The sequence below is a fragment of the Papio anubis genome, chromosome 11 (assembly GCF_008728515.1).
Source record: "Papio anubis isolate 15944 chromosome 11, Panubis1.0, whole genome shotgun sequence".
Lineage (NCBI taxonomy): Eukaryota > Metazoa > Chordata > Mammalia > Primates > Cercopithecidae > Papio > Papio anubis.
In genome coordinates, this window is record NC_044986.1 from 83,307,200 (window position 1) to 83,325,098 (window position 17,899).

The window sequence follows — 17,899 nt, forward strand, 5'->3', positions numbered from 1 at the left end:
GGTCTCAAGCTTGTGACCTCATGATCCACTTGCCTCGGCCTCCCAAAGTGCTGGGATTACAGGTGTGAGCCACTGCGCCCAGCCATTTTTTATTTTAAAATATTCATTTTTTACTATTTTGATATAACTTTTTTTTTTAAGAAAAAGGCAGAAATCACTGCTTATTAGAAGGCAGATTTTAGTGATTTTTATACCCCTAGACTTGTTGCATATCAAACCTATATGAAATATCTATAAATCAAATCATTAATTGCCCCTAGCGTAATAATTCTATATGTGGATGTAATGTTTGAATCTTCAGGAGCTTTAATAATTTGAAGGCCTTTTGATTGCTTTAAAATTAATTCTCATTGTGTTTGTTTATATTGTATCTTTAAGCAGAAGTACAGAGTAAGCAATTAGTGTGATTAATTCCTCTGCTATAATACAGTAAAGCACTGCCTCCCTAGACCAGCTCTTTGGGATCCCTGGAAGACATCTGGCATCCAGCAAGTCTTGACCCCTCTTTAGAAAGCCATGGAGAAACTGGAGGCAATTCTTTTAATTATTCGCCCTCTAGAGGCAATTCCATTAATTACCCTCCCTCACCTATCCAAGACACAATTTCTCCAGTTACATGTAGAATGCTGTTATGTGTCTCCTGGCCAGACCCTTTATTTCATAGATGTGGAAATTGAGGCCATGAAGGATGAGGTGAGTGTTCAGAGTCCACATGACTAGTTAGTGCCCAGAGCCTGGCCTGGACTTCTCTCTTGTTCTGGGGCCTTGAGTTCTCTCCCTCTTCTTTAGTACATATGGCCAGAGGTAGCATAATCTGCGCACCACATTTGCATTTGGAGTGCATCTGTTTTGCATTCGTTTAATCTTGTTGAGATGGTTTGCTTGTTGACCTAGTCAGTCAGTTATCTTTTCACCTTTGTGAGTTGAGAGCTTTGTGTATGAAGTCTGTAAAACGTTGCGTCTTGGGAATTGACATAATCTGTAGCTGACCCATGCTGTTTTCAGATGCATCTTAATTGTAATAGTGATAGTGATCCAGAAGATTCACATGTTTTTCTGTGCTATTTCAGAATAAGCCTTCTTAATCCAACTCGAGATGGAGTCAAAAACAACAGAATACTACATTTTTGTTTCTTTTATTTAGGTAAAATACCTCTTTCCTGACAAGACTAGGACTCTTACATAGATTACCATGAACTACAAGAAGTACAGCATTGCCAGAATAACCTGTGATAAAATGTTCACTTATTGAACATTTTACTTGCATTCTTTCTACAAAATGAGTTTATTTTTAGCTACTTAGTCAAATTATCTTGACTTTCTGATGTTTTGAAAGAATATTTCTAATAGATTTAGGTATTTCATTAATATTGAATGTTTTTAAAACTAAATGGGTCCTAAAGGAAACTGAATGGTTAAAATATGGTTTACTTCTGCAAATACTAACTTAGTGAGGAGTCTCAGGGAATCTGCACATTTGTCTTTTCTATCTAACAATTACGAATTTCTTAGTGTATGTTTTGATCAGACTGTTTTTTGATCACAGTTTTGTGACCACTCTGTTTTTCCTCTCTCTGGCAGTCACTTCCCAGAATTGACAAGGAATTCATCCTCAGGTGATTTCTGCTAAGTAAATCCTAGCACTTCTTGACACTTTAGAAAAGGCTTTGGAATAATTTTATATTAGCATTTCTCACCTGCATATTTTTACATATAAATACAAATTGCATATACATTACTTTGAAAGAGAACCAGGATAAAATTTAAAGAAACATGGTTTTAGAAGTCCAATGGTAGTATAAGACTTCACAAAAAACAGAGTGCTCTTGATTCAGTACTTCCTACTTACTCCCCAGATGCAGCCGACTTCAACAATTTTTATTTTTTAAAAAATGTATTTTTATATTTCAAAATAATATGTTTGTGTGTGACCTGTCTCTCCCCCAATCTGCCCCACTCTGGCTTTACCCGCTTAAGAAGCATTTAAAATATTCTGCATATCCTTAGCATATACCATTGCAATTATGGGGTAGGCTTTTTTTTTTAATTTGTGCATTCAATGAACCTCTAATGGTATATATCTGTTTTTCTTGTTAATTCTTGGGAATATCTTTCTATTGTTTCTATAGTAATTTTCCTCCCTTCCAGCTTCCCTGTTTCTTCTGGATCTCTTGTTAGATGTTGAACCTTTTGAGTTGATTTTGTAATTTTTGTCATCTTCCTCTCTCATTTTTTGTATTTTGTGTTTAATTTTCTGGTATCTAATTTACCTTGATTTTCTATCTTTCTGGTGACATTTTCATATGTTCTTACTTTCAGTTGTCAAAAGTGTTCTCTTGACCTTGCCCTTGCATTCTGTTTTCTCTGCCCACCTCTTCGATTCGCCCCATTGCCACCTAGTGTTCTGGTTTCTTAATTTTATTTAATAGGCTTTCTTCAAAGGCCTGGTGATCATTTGCTCTGTGCTTATATATTTTTATTTTTTCATTGGGCAAAATATATGTAACATAAAATGTATCATATTAACTATTTTAAGTGTACAGTTCAGTTGCTTTAACTATATTCATAATGTTTTGCAATGATTCCCACCATTCCTTTCTAGAACTTTTTCATTTGAAGCTCTGTACCTGTTAAACAGTAATTCCTAACTCCAGTTGTCTTCCGGTCCCTGTTAACCACTATTCCACTTTCTGCCTCTATGACTTTGCTTATCTTAGATACCTCATATAAGTGGAATCATACAGTATTTGTCTTTTTGTGTTCGGCTTATTTCCCTTAGCATAATGTATTCAAGGTTTCATTGTTCATCCACATTGTTGATCCAATGCATCAGAATCTCCTTCCTTTAAAAATGAATAATATTTGAATTATATTCCATTGCGTGCATATGTCACATTTGTTTATTGATCTACCGGTGGGCATGGTGTTGCTTCTACCTTCCGGCTACTGTGAGTAATGCTGCTGTGAACATTGCTATACAAATATCTTTTTGAGTCCCTGCATTTAATTCTTGGGGCTGTGTACCTCAAAGTGGAATTACTGGGTCATAATCATCATTCTGTGTTCAACTTTTTGAGGAACCACCATGCTGCTCTCCAGAGCAGTCCAGCACTTTACACTACCATTAGTAATGCACAAGGGTTTCATTTTCTCCATATCCTTGTCAACACTTGTTATGTTCCATCTTTTGTTTGTTTGCATTATAATAGCCATTTTAATGGGTGCGAAGTTGTCCCGCATTGTGGTCTTGCTTTCCATTTTCCTTATGACTTGTGATACTGTCTGCACATATTTTAAGGTTTATACACTAACAAAGCTGGTTACTAGCGGTGTGTGTGTGTATGGGGAACTGTGTGGCTGCTGAGTGGCTTCCCTGTGGGATGATCAGCCAGAACCCGCTATTGTATTAGGGGATCCCCAGATGTCAGCATTCATGGGTCTTTTTAGTTTTTATGGGTACATACTAGGTATACATATTTATGGGGTACATGAGATATTTTGATACAAACATATAATGTATAATAATCACATCAGGGTAAATGGGATATCCATCATCTCAAACATTTATCATTTCTTTGTATTATAAACAATTCAGTTATACGCAGTTATTTTAAAATGTACAAAAAGCGATTGCTGACTATAGTTACCCTGTTATGCTGCCAATTAATATATCTTATTTATTGTAACTATATTTTGTACCTATTTACCATCCTCACTTCCCCCCCACCGACTATACTTGCCAGCCTCAAGTAACAAGCATTCTACTCTATCTCTGTGAGTTTGTTTTAATGTTTAGCTCCCCAAAATGAGTGTGAATGTGCAGTTTATCTTTCTGTGACTGGCTTACTTCACTTAAAATAATATCCTCCAGCACCATTCCATGTTGTCAGTAATGACAGAATCTCATTCTTTGTTAGGGCTGAATAGTACTCCATTGTATATATGCACATTTTCTTTGTTCATTCATCTGTTGGTGGACACTTAGGTTGCTTCCACCTCTTGGATATTGCAAATAGTAATGCAGTAAACATAGGAGTGCAGCTATGTCTTCGATATATTGATTTTCTTTTTCATGTATATATCTAACAGTGAGATTGCTGGATCCTTTGGTAGCTCTATTTTTAGTTTTTTGAGGAACCTCCAAATTGTTCTCCATAGTGGTTGCACTAATTTACATTCCCACCAACAGTATGCAAGGGTTCGCTTTTTTCCATATCCTCACCAGCATTTGCTATTGCCTGTCTTTTGAATAAAAGCCGTTTTAACTGGGGTGAGATATCTCCTCATAGTTCTGATTTGCATTTCTCTGATAATGAGTGATGTTGATCACCTTTTCCTAAGTCTGTTAGCCTTTCGTATTTTTTCTTTTGAGAAACGTCTATTAAGATCTTTTGCCCATTTTAAAATCAGATTATTAAATTTTTCTCTATACAGTTGTTTGAGCTTTTTATATATTCTGGTTATTAATCCCTTATCAAATGGATAGTTTGCAAATATGTTTCCCCATTTTGTGGATTTTCTCTTTGTTGATTGTCTCTTCTGGTGTGCAGAGGCTTTTTAACTTAATGGGATCCCATTTGTCCACTTTTGCTTTGGTTGTCCGTGCTTGTGGGGTATTGGTTAAGAAGTCTTTTCCCAGTTTAATGTCCTGGAGAATTTCCCCAATGTTTTCTTGTAGCAGTTTCATAGTTTGAGGTCTTAGATTTAAGTCTTTAATCTGTTTTGGTTTGGTTTTTATATATGATGAGAGATAGAAGTCTTGTTTCATTCCTCTGCATATGGATATCCTATTTTTGCAGCACTATTTATAAAAGAGATTATCCTTTCTCCAGTGTATGTTCTTGGCACCTTTATTGAAAATGAGCTCACTGTAGATGGATGGATTTCTTTCAGATTCTCTATTGTGTTTCATTGGTCTTTTTGTCTGTTTTTATGCCAGTAGCATGTTGTTTGGGTTACTATAGGTCTATGGTATAATTTGAAGTCAGGTAATCTGATCCTTCCAGTTTAGTTCTTTATGCTCAGGATAGCTTTGGTTATTTTGGACCTTTTGTGGTTCCATATAGATTTTAGAACTATTCTTTCTATTTTTGTGAAGAATGTCATTGATATTTTGATAGGGGTTGCATTTAACCTGTAGCTTTCTTTGAGTTATATTAACATTTCAACAATATTGATTCCTCCAGTCCATGAAGCTGGAATTCTTTCCATTTTTGGTGCCCTCTTCAATTTCTTACATCAGTGTTTTATAGTTTTCATTGTAGCAATCATTCATTTCTTTGGTTAAGTTTATTCCTCATTTTATTTGTAGCTATTGTAAATGGGATTGCTTTCTTAGTTTTTTTCAAAACGTTTGATGTTCACATATAAAAACGCTACAGATTTTTTTAATGTTGATTATGTATCCTGCAACTTTCTTGAATTTACCAGTTTTAATAGTTTTTTGGAGTCTTGAGGTGTTTCCAATTATAAGAGATTGTCTGCAAATAATTATAATTTGATTTCTTTCCAATTTGGATGTGTTTTATTTCCTTCTTTTGTCTGATTGCTCTAGCTACGACTTCCAGTACTTCCAGAAAAAGCTCAATTAATACTGAATTAATAGTGGTGAAAGTGGGCATCTCTTGTTCTAGATCTTAGAGGAAAGGCTTTCAGTTTTTTTTCCCCATTCAGTAAGATACTACTTATGGGTGTGTCTTATATGAGTTTTATTGTGTTGAGGTGTGTTTCTTCTATACCCTGTTTTTTAAGCATTTTTACAATAAAATGTTGAATTTTATCAAATGCTTTTACAGCATCAATTGACATGATTATATGATTTTTGTCCTTCATTCTGTTGATATGATCACATTGATTTGCGTATGTTGAACCATCCTTCCATTCCTGGGATAAATTCCACTTGGTCATTATGAATACTTTTTTAATATGTTGTGGAATTTGTTTTGCTTATAAATTTTCTTGAGGATTTTTGCCTGAAATTTTCCTTAGGGATATTGGCCTGTAGTTTTCTTTTTTAATGTGTCTTTGGTTTAAGTATCAGCCATTGAAATATTCCTTCCTCCTCTATTTTTGGAATAGTTTGAGTAGGATTGGTATTAGTTCTTCTCTAAATATTTGGTAAAATACAGCAATGAAGCTGTTGCTTTCAGGATTTTCTTTGTTGGTACTTTTTATTAAGGCTTTGATCCCATTATTTGTTACTGGTCGGTTCAGGTTTTGAAGTTCTTTATGGTTCAATCTTGGTAGGTTGTGTGTATCTAGGAATTTGTGTATTTCTTTTAGGTTTTCGTGAGTCTTTTTGCTGAGCTGGTCAGCTTTCTTCTCATGAAAATAACTTAGTTTTCTGCTAAGGGCTACATATTTGACTGCAACTGTTATGGAAGCTGAATGGAAGCAGAGGGTTGATAATTGTGCCTGTAGGTATATGTAGAACTCACTTTAAAATGCTGTTTGGGGAGGATACTGTAGCCTATCCACATGTGTGTCTGTGTGCCCAGTGTCCCTGGGCTCAGGGCTACTGTGGTTTAATTTATCTGAAAGATAAACCTTCCGTTTATTTCTGGCAGTGGAAGGTTTAGTTGTCTGGCTGCATAGGATGAGGGAGGGTTCTTAAAGTGGAGTCCTCCTCAAATGGACTGGCAACTTGATCTTCTGTCCTCCATAGTGAAGTTTCTGTATCATCTTATGTTATTTTCAAAAGCATTTTCCTACCCTTGCCCTTGCATTGGCTGCCTAGTCGTCCACCTTCCCTGCACCTCACAGTTACCTCATGTGCCTTACAGGTACCTTGTGCTGTAATTTCTTCAGGTTTCACAGGGTTCTGTTAGGAGAACAGAAACAGAAGGAGGTAATCTAAATAAACCTGTACCTATTAAATAAATCAAAAACTGATAATCTTCCAAAACAGAAGGCACTTGCCCCAGATGGTTTCACTGGTGAATTTCACCATTTAAGGAAGAGATGGCACCAACTTTTTTTTATTTTTATTTTTTGAGATGGAGTCTCACTCTATCAATCACCCAGGCTGGAGTGCAGTGGTGCAATCTCGGCTCACTGCAAGCTCCACTTCCCGGGTTCACGCCATTCTCCTGCCTCAGCCTCCCGAGTAGCTGGAAAGACAGGTGCCTGCCACCACGCCTGGCTAATTTTTTTGTAATTTTTAGTAGAGACGGGGTTTCACTGTGTTAACCAGGATGGTCTCGATCTCCTGACCTCGTGATCCGCCCACCTCGGCCTCCCGAAGTGCTGGGATTACAGGCGTGAACCACCACGCCTGGCCGAGATGGCACCAACTTTCTGCAATCTCTTTCAGAAAATAAAAGTAGAAGGAATATTCCCTAACTCATTCTGTAAGGCTAGCATAACTCTAATACCGAAAGCAGATAAAAAAAATTACAACAAAAGAAAAGCATAGACTAATATCTCTTTTAAACAGAGAAGCAAAATTCTCAACAAAATATTGGCAAATTGATAGCTGGGTATAGTGGCTCATGCCTGTAATCCCAGCACTCTGGGAGGCCGAGGCAGGTGGATCACCTGAGGTCAGGAGTTCAAGACCAGCCTGGCCAAGATGGTGAAACCCCATCTCCACTAAAAATACAGAAATTAGCCCAGCACAGTGGCGGGTGCCTATAATCTCAGCTACTTGAGAGGCTGAGGCAGGAGAATCATTTGAACCCAAGAGGCGGAGGTTGTAGTGAACCAAGATCACACCACTGTACTCTAGCCTGGGTGACAGGGCAAGACTCCATCTCAAAAAAAAAAAAAAAAAATATATATATATATATATATATATATATATAGATGTGTGTGTGTGTGTGTATGCAAATTGAATGAACTATTGTATAAAAAGAATTATAAATCACAACAAGAGAGATTTATTCCAGGTATGTGAAGCTAGTTCAACATTTGAAAATCAATAAATGTAATCCATCATATCGAAGAAGAAAAATCATGTGGTATCATATCAATAAATAAAAAGTATGTGATATCCAGCACCCACTCATGATGAAAACTCTCAGCAAACTTGGAACAGAGGGGAATTTCCTTAACTTGATAAAGAATAGCTACAACCACCACCCTGCAGCTAACATCGTACTTCATGGTGAGAAGCTAGATGCCTTTCCTCTAAGATTTAAAATAAGGACAGAGTGTCACCCTCACCACTCCTATTTAGTATCATACTGGAAGTTCTAGCAAATGTGATAAGAAAAGAAAATAAAAGGTAAGAAAGAAACAATAGAGATGAGAAAGGAACAAATAAAATTGCCTTTGCTCACAGATGACATGATTGTCTATGCAGAAAATCTCAAAGAATCAACATATATGTCGTCTCTTCATAATGAAATACATGAAATTTACTATTTTTCCTTGGGTATTGCCTGGATTGTAAAATGCTTCTCCCACCTTCTTACCCCAACCTTCTTCCTTGTAGGTTAGAGTTACTTGTTATTGGTAAATAGCCACTATGGAGACTAAAGACCAGAAGAAACACAGAAAGAAATTTTACAGAAAGAAAAACAGTGGGCCCAAAGCTGAAAAGAAAAAGAAGCGGCATCTGCAGGATCTCCAGCTAGGAGACGAAGAAGATGCCCAGAAGAGAAATCCCAAAGCCTTTGCAGTTCAGTCTGCTGTGCGGATGGCTCGATCCTTTCACAGGTATGTTTAGCTACAGTCTGATGCTTCTTCCATTGATTCTTTTTAAATACTAGGAGCCTCTCACAGGTGACATTTGGATTTACGAGTTTAGTCCCACTCCAAAGGACATGCAGATGCATGCTGTGTGGCTTTCACTAAAACTGAGAAGACTTCCCATAGAAGCTGCCTTGCCTCCAGCATCTGCACACTGGTTGGTGTTTCTTGCCCAAGATACAAGAATTTATAGAATTTGTTTTTTCCTAAACTTTAAACTGTTTCTATGGTGATAAGTGTGCTTTCCCCCACCCAGATATGTTTTACAAAGTTGTAATATGAAATACAAAAGTTACAATATTTAATACTAACATAGCTTTATTTAGTAAGTCCTTGTGATATTCTTAGCAGTGTACTTTAAACACTATTCAACTAAATTCTTCAAGCAGCCTTACCAGAGTAGGAATCATTCTTGCTCTCATTTTATAGACAAGAAAACTGAGGTCAAGAAAACGAGTTACCTCCAATCATATAACTAGTAAGTAGGAGAGCCAAATTTAACTCCAGAGCCTCTGCTCTTATCTGTTATGATGCACTGCCTCGGTATTTACCTTTTGGTTTTTAAAAAAACTATTAAAATCACTCATAAAGCAGTCAGGTTTAAGGAGTATTTAATTTTCAACTCTATACTATTGAAGTCATCTTGTTACATCTTTATTGAACAGCAATTATTTGGATGGGGGCCAGTAGTTAACAAGTTAATAATTGACAGGTTAATTATATTTACATATTGTTTTGTACTCTGTATGAAATACACTAAAGTACTCATATCTATAAGTCTACTAAAAAAAGTCTACTTATAAGGTTGATGCCTTTCACTCTATTTTGAAAATGAGTTTACTTTTTTTTTAATGACTACAAGTCAGGATTTGAAGACAAAAAGCATCATATTCCAGTGGTTGATCAAACTCCACTAGAGCCCCCACCAATAGTAGCAGTGGTGACGGGGCCTCCAAAGTTGGAAAGAGCACTTTGATATAATGCCTCATTCGGAACTTCGCCTGGCAGAAGTTGACCGAGATCAGAGGCCCTGTGACAATCGTGTCAGGTAGAAGATGCCGCCACAGACACAGAGTTGGTGTGACTATTGTTATCTGACGGACATGCGTGTGTTTGTTGTTTTCTTGAGTGGAACATGTTAAATATTTTCATATCATGTTACCTCTCTTATACTTTTACTAAGTTAGTTATAAATTCAGAAAAGGGTAAGTTCCCAGAGGTAAGGATGTGATACGTATCTTATCCTGACTGCTCTATGGCTTTGCCAAGCATGTTCCCTGGAAGGGCCTAGCAGGCCTGGTCACTGTGAACACATCATTTAACAGATAGCACGTACCTCCTATGTGCCAGGTGCACATGCTTGCCCTTATGAAGCCACATGCTGGTGGAAGTGGGCCTTTTCTCTTTTTCCCATGAGAATTTGTCAGCTTTGGGAGATGGTGACGTTTCCAAGTTTGAGGGAAGGTGAAACAAACTTCTAGTGGTAGAATGGCAATGCACACTCTGAAATCTCTTGTTATTGCAATAATATAGTTGGATTGAGACTTTTCTTTATCTTTGGCGCAACCATATTTTCTTTTCCTTTTTTCGAGACAGAGTCTTACTCTGTAGCACAGGCTGGAGTACAGTGGTGTGATTGCAGCTCATTGCAGCCTCAACTTCCTAGTATCAAGCAATCCTCCTACTTTAGCCTCCTGAGTAGTGTATGCCACCATGCCTGGCTAATTTTTTTTTTTTTTTTCTTTTTGTAGAGATGGGGTTTTCCCATGTGGCACAGGGTGGTCTCAAAATTCCTGGGCTCAAAGGATTGGTCTGCCTTGGCCTCCCAAGGTGCTGGGACTACAGGTGTGAGCCACTGTGCCCAGTTCATATTTTCTTGACCGTTTTCTTCTTACCTTAATTTAGACATAATTATCATTTTGAATATTCTGTTATATTATGTTTGAGGAAGTTTTTAGCAATAGTGGGAATACGGGGAGTTTTGATAGAGGTGAAGACACCTGGAACTGAACAGCAGGATCATGGTTATCATGGAGCCTGTCCAGTCAGAATTTTCCCTGTTCGAGCCCTTTTATTCATCTGGGTAGACTTTTGATATTATTTAAATTTAGAACACAGCAAGCAAAACAGGATGGAATTTATTTTATTTTATCAGTTTTTGCCTATAAAAATGAACTTCTGGTACACTCCTGTAAACGTATATGGTGTTTTACTGGATGCAGTTAAAAATGAAAGTTAGAGTTGATGCTTAGAGTTTTTTCAGGGTCTTTTTAAAGTAAAATTTTCATCTTTTCACTTATAGGTAAAAAGCGCAGACTCGCCATTATTGAATGTGGGTGTGACATTAACATGATGATTGATCTGGCTAAAGTAGCAGATCTGGTAAGTCAGCAGGGGCAGCCTGGGGTGCTGATGGAGACTTACAGTGTTGTGATAGGTTATTTACCCTGTGAAGGGAAGAGAGTTTTATGATTATTAAAGGAATCATGGTCATCTTCAGGGATATAGTAGATGTGATTGAATTGATGATGATAATAATAGTAATAAATGTTGTTATATTAGTAATACAAATGGAATGTGCACAATGAAATGTATTCCAAAATCTAAAAGCAAATCACAGGATAGAGAAAATCTTTAATGAACACAACTAATAACAGCATATTAACATGCATACATATATACGTACAAATATATCATAGTAAGTACCATTTCTTCTTGGACCCTTCCTGGCACTGTGCTAACTGCTTTCTACAAATTTAGCTTACATAAACCCTTGATATACCCTTCAGATGAGTAGGTATTATCTATAGTTTACATAAGATGAAATAGAGCCTCGCAGCAGTTAAGTAACTTGTGTGAAGATGGACCCTTTGTTCCTGATGGTTCTAGAACCTTCATCCTTAATGATAATGCTAAAGTAAGTACATGAATTGCCTGAAGAAGTGGTCAGAGTTTATCAGTAGAAAATCTGGATAGTACTCAGTGTGTGGAAAACATACATGCTCTTGCATTTATGGAAATGATAATGTTCACTATTTCTGATATTTTATTAACTATTTTTTAATTTAGCAAAAGTAAAACACAAATTGGCGGGAAAAAAAAAAAAAAAAGTCCGGGTGCAGTGGCCCACAACTGTAATCCCAGCACTTTGGGAGGCTGAAGTGGGCGGATCACCTGAGGTCGGGAGTTCGAGACCACCCTGACCAACATGGTGAAACCCCGTCTCTACTAAAAATACAAAATTTGCCAGGTGAGGTGGCACATACATGTAATCCCAGCTACTTAGGAGGCTGAGGCAGGAGAATTGCTTGAACCTGGGAGGCAGAGATTGTGGTGATCTGAGATCGTGCCATTGCACCCCAGCCTGGGCAACAAGAGCAAAACTCCATCTGAAAAAAAAAAGAATTAGCAAAAAAATACGCTATATTGATTAGGAAGTGTGGGGTGACAGATACCTTGTTTTTTTCATTTTTATGTATTTTTTGTTTTGTTTTGTTTTGTTTTAATTGCAGACAGGGTTTCACCATGTTGGCCAGGCTGGTCTTGAACTCCTGACCTCAGGTGATCCACCTGCCTTAACCTCCCAACGCGCTGGGATTACAGGCTTGAGCCACTGCGCCCAGCCTTTTATTTAGTTTTTTTCTAGAGCTACAGATTTTATCCTTTGGCCCAGGAAGAACCCTAAAATATAAAGTGAAAAGTAATACAGATTTTAAAGTTGTGCCATTGTAATGTCAGAAAACTAAATAACATTCGAATTTTGAACCCGTAATGCTACTATTAGTAAAAATAAGTGTTATTATTAACGTAAAGTTGTGTATAAATCATGTGTACTTGAAATAGTTCATAGAGGTCATTTGTTTCTCTTTTATTTAAAATGTAGCAAGTTTCTAATTTTAAAGACATACATATTAAGAGATACCTTTACTTTTTTGTTTTTCATTATTATGGATATATAATATTTATGGGGTACATGTGGTATTTTGATAGAAGCATACAGTGTGTGATGATCAAATCAGGGTAATTAGGATATCCATCACTTCAAACATTTATCATTTCTTTGTTTTAGGAACATTTCAATTTCATTCTTTTAGTCATTCCGAATTATATAATAAATTATAGTCACCCTATTGTGCTGTTGGACACTGGAATTTACTCTAACTGTATTTTTGTACCTGTTAACCTTTCCCTCTTTGTCCCCCCACCCCTGCTCCCCTTCCCAGCCTCTTAACCGTCATTGAGAGAGATGCCTATGTGAATCTTTTTAAGATTTTCAAAAGGCGCACACACATTTGGTAAAGCACTCTAACTAATGCAGGGTACACACAATGCGTGTTTTCTCTTTCCTTGCTCTAACCGCTGGTCTCTCAGGGCCCTGCAGAGCAGTATCCTTCCAGATACATATAAATACACATGCCACCCTTAAAAACAATAAATGGTAGCTTATTTTACACGCTTATTCTATGCTTGTTTTTTCATGTAATATGTCTTGGAGGTATATAATCAGTAAGTACTGTGCTCTGCCTCCTCCTTTTAATATAATATTCCATTCTATGGATGCACCATACTTATTTTAGCCTAGCTTATGTTGATTGCTCTGCTCTTGGGTTGTCAGGAGCCTCCCAGTATGTAGTGGTGAGACACACACAATACATGGATTTGGGCGATAATGCGCGGTGTGGATTAGGGAGTAACACTGGTTTAGATGACAAAGATTGGCAGCTGAGGGACTGTTTGGTCCCTGTTCTTCCTGACCCTACAACCAGCTGCTTACCCCTTGGCACTCTGTGGCATCAGATGTGGTGTGAGGATTTTCCACCTGTTCTTTGAGCTGGTCCAGTGTGCTGGAGAGCTCTGCTTGCTGCCTCGGTCTGCAGTGGCAGCTGTGCTTTCCTACAAGCCCAACTTCATATATTCTGTGGTTTCGGGTTTTGAATGTTTCCTAGTTTAATTAAAGGTGGGCATTTCTGTTTCCATTTTGTGTTATTTTTAGTTATCTATGGAAATATAGGAATAGAAATGTCTTTAATATTAAACCTAGAAGTTTCCAGGAATCAATTCTGAAATTATTTTGCATCTTTGAAGTGTCTTAAATTTAAAAAATTGGTCTTATCTGCTTATATGTTCTTATAGACTACCATTCATCATAATCTTACTGTTTTTTGACTTAATTCTAAACTGGTTGCTATTTAAAAAAATTTCTATGCCGGGCGCGGTGGCTCACGCCTGTAATCCCAGCACTTTGGGAGGCGGAGGCGGGCGAATCATGAGGTCAGGAGATCGAGGCCATCTTGGCTAACACGGTGAAACCCCGTCTCTACTAAAAATGCAAAAAAAAATTAGCCGGGTGTGGTGGCGGGCACCTATAGTCCTAGCTACTCGGGAGGCTGAGGCAGGAGAATGGCGTGAACCCAGGAGTTGGAGCTTGCAGTGAGCTGAGATAGCGCCACTGCCTCCAGCCTGGGCTACAGAGCGAGACTCCGTCTCAAAAAAAAAAAAAAAAAAAAAAATTCTGAGCAATTGAGTTATAGATATTAACATGTAAGATAAGAGGTTTCCACTGCATACTTCCCGGCAAAAAACAGATTTTTTTTTTTTTTTTTCTATGAAGAGATTGAAAGAAGAGGTTGATTTTCTGTACCTATTTAATATATTTCATTGATTATCACTTTCTTCCCATTCTTTGGATGTCAGAGACCTGTTATTTGGCTTAAAAATACCTTACAGAAAACTTCATTTCTTTCAATTAGGATTTCTTATGTAAGGGCCAGGTTAGACCCAGCCTTTTCTGGGTTACTTCTCATGCATTAGAATTCTTAAAATGAAAGTTTATATCCTAGTGGGCATTGTCTTATGGTTGCCTTTTAGAGCAAGTCAGAGGGTAGTGGTTCCTCTGGGTGATGCCTGTGTAGTCATTAGATTTAGTCTGCAGTGGGACTTCTCTGTCAAGGGCCAGATAATAAATATTTTCGGCTTTGTGGATCATGTCTTTTACAGCTACTTAGCTCTGCAGTTGTAGTGCACAGGCAGCCATAGACAATATGTAAATGAATTAATGTGGCTGTGTTCCAATAAAACTTTAGTTACAAACACAGGTGATGGGTGGATTTGGCATGTGAGCCAGTTGCCAACCCCTAGTGTAGGTGGTCTGTTTTGGTCGTTTCTTTGAGAAATGATGTGATCTGCTTGTAGGTACTGATGCTTATAGATGCCAGCTTTGGGTCTGAAATGGAAACCTTTGAGTTTCTAAACATCTGTCAAGTACATGGGTTTCCTAAAAGTATGGGAGTTCTCACCCACCTCGACTCCTTCAAGCATAATAAGCAACTGAAGAAGACAAGCGATTAAAACACACGTTCTGGACAGAAGTTTTCCCGGTAGGAAGAGAAATAATTGTTAGATACTGATAGTATAATCCTTTTAAAACAGACTGAAGAGGCAGGCACAGTGGCTCCTGCCTGTAATCCCAGCACTTTGGGAAGCAGAGTCGGGCTGATCACTTGAGGCCAGGAGTTTAGAGCTCAGGGCAATATGGCCAAACCCCGTCTCTACTAAAAATGCAAAAATTAGTCAGGTGTGGTGGTGCGTGCCTGTAATCCCAGCTACTCTGGAGGCTGAGATGTGAGAATTACTCCAACCTGGGAGGCAGAGGGTGCAATGAGCTGAGATTGTGCCACTGCACTCCAGCTTGGGTGACAGAGTGAGACTCTGTCTCAAAAAACAAAGAAAGAAACAAAAAACTGAAGAGACATTACTTAATGTCTCTCTAGGATTTGCCTCCTAAATTCCCTTTGTGTATATGTTCGCAGTCCCTGACCTCCTGAATTCCCATTGTGTATGTGTTCCCAGTCTCCGGAAGGTTTCCCTCAGGAGAGCGCTTATTCTGGGCCTCTTGGTGTATCTCATTTGTCTCTGTACCTGCTGCACCAGGCAGTGTCTGGGTGTTTGGGGTGGGGACTTAATAGAGTACATCAGAAGTTTCTCCCAGTTACAGGACCAGGCACTGCCCCTTCCTTTCCATACTGCTCTGGTCCATCGGCCACAGAACCGTTTCTGTGCTCAGACGCCTCACCTCCCTCTCCTCACCATACTTAGATGGATGCCCCGGCTCAACTGCAGAGCAGTCTGCCTCTGTGGGGTTCTAATAAGTCCTGAAAGAAGCCAGCAAGGCCCTGGAAGCCTCAGGACAGTGGCTTTGCTGGAAGTCTCCCTTCTTAGGATTGCTTCTTGTTTAGAACTTTTATTTTGTTGCAGTATTGATGAGAATTTAATTGAAATTTAATTTTTAATTTTGCTCTAATGTTTAGGGTGCCAAGCTGTTCTACCTTTCTGGAATGGTGCATGGAGAATATCAAAACCAAGAAATCCACAATCTGGGCCGTTTTATTACAGTTATGAAGTTTAGGCCTCTCACATGGCAAACTTCTCACCCTTATGTCCTGGCAGACAGGTAAAAAGTGATTGTAAACTTTTTCTTCTTGGGCCATATATTTCAAAGCTAAAAAGGCTAGAAAAAGAACAGTGATAGGATTTATTTTGTGCCTGTTTGAATAGTGGGGGTAGAAGTGTAGTTGATGGAAAATGTCTACTTATGTCATTGCTCAAAGATGCTGTGCCTTTGGGAGTAAATTAATTATGAGATGTTTAGGAAAATGGGAGGACTTGGAAGCATTTAAGGCTACAGAATGTGGCCCCATCCTACGTTCAGCCTCAGTTTTGAGTGATGCTGCCTTCGTGCCCGGGTGCTTGAGTCCTTCGTGTGTGCCTTCACGGCCTTCAGTTTCCTTCCTTTGTGCTCTTCCTCATGTGGTTTTCTCAGCCTGGAATACCCTTTTTCCACCTGCCAGAATCCAAGCCACAGTAAAAATCCCAGAGCACAGGCTCACCCTCTTCCAGAAAGGGATTTTTTGAATGTGTTCTTCACTCTTCCCTGACCCCAGGTGGACGTCATCTCCCTGTCTGGTGTCTTCCGGAATAAATATCACTTTCAGCGTAGAGACGCAATTGTGTGCCTGTCCCCTTTCCGCTGCTGGATGGTGAATGGTGCTTCCTTATTTCTGCATTTTCTAGTTTTCTAAATGACATGCTTAGTGGACAAGAGTGTGATGAGTCATTGACACATGAAAGGAGGTAGAGGAACTTTTGGCATTGATTTCTGCTGTATGGTTGAGTTTATTTTTCTAGGATGGAAGATTTGACAAACCCAGAGGATATCCGAACAAGCATGAAATGTGACCGGCAGATGTCACTTTATGGTTATTTAAGAGGAGCACACTTGAAAAGTAAAAACCAAATTCACATGGCAGCTATTCTCTTGTTGTAGAACATACTAGAATTACACATAAGATTCTTAGGATGGCTTCATTTCTCAGGAAAACTGAAAAATGACCAAACAAGGGAAGATGGCCTTGCTGGAGGTTTTAAAAGTAAGCCAGCTGTGTGTAGGCCTGCAAAGGTGTTACCGAATCCCCTCTTCTCTGACCTCTTGTCTTGCAGCTAGAGGGATACTATTCCCGTGTGGCATGATGCCCTTCTTTAGGATCATGGCTTAAGCCCTTGGACTGTTGATCTTTTTTTGTTGTTGGTGGTGGTGACTGACCCCATCAGTCATGCTCTTTAGAAAGCATGCATTTGGATGTTTCTTTTATTATTATTATTATTATTATTATTATTATTATTATTATTATACTTTAAGTTCTAGGGTACATGTGCACAACATGCAGGTTTGTTACATATGTATACATGTGCCATGTTGGTGTGCTGCTATCCCTTTCCCCTCCCCCTACCCCACAACAGGCTCCGGTGTGCGATGGTCCCCACCCTGTGTCCAAGTGTTCTCATTGTTCAATTCCCACCTATGAGTGAGAACATGCAGTGTTTGGTTTTCTGTCCTTGCGATAGTTTGCTCGGAATGATGGTTTCCAGGTTCATCCATGTCCCTACAAAGGACATGAACTCATCCTTTTATATGGCTGCATAGTATTCCATGGTGTACATGGGCCACATTTTCTCTTTCTTTCTTTCTTTCTTTCAACAATAACAACAACAACAACAATAACAACAACAACAACAACAATATATATCTCTTTTCCAACAACAACAACAACAACACCATCCCTTCCTTCCTTCTTTCTTTTCTCTCTCTCTTTTTCTCCCTCTCTTTCTCTCTCTCTCTCCTAACAACTTTCCTTTCCTTCCTTCCTTCCCT

The 17,899-nt window shown here is 38.5% G+C and overlaps 1 protein-coding gene across 1 annotated transcript; it reads left to right on the forward strand.

Annotated features, from left to right (window-relative positions):
* The first annotated feature begins 8,275 nt into the window (after positions 1-8,275).
* LOC101005054 (BMS1 ribosome biogenesis factor) lies at positions 8,276-17,311 on the forward strand. The gene is given in 6 exon segments (XM_031652681.1): positions 8,276-8,658; positions 10,994-11,073; positions 14,884-15,025; positions 15,028-15,068; positions 15,999-16,141; positions 16,876-17,311. Coding segments are annotated over 6 exon segments (615 nt in total). The 5' UTR covers positions 8,276-8,588; the 3' UTR covers positions 17,015-17,311.
* The last annotated feature ends 588 nt before the right edge of the window (positions 17,312-17,899 follow it).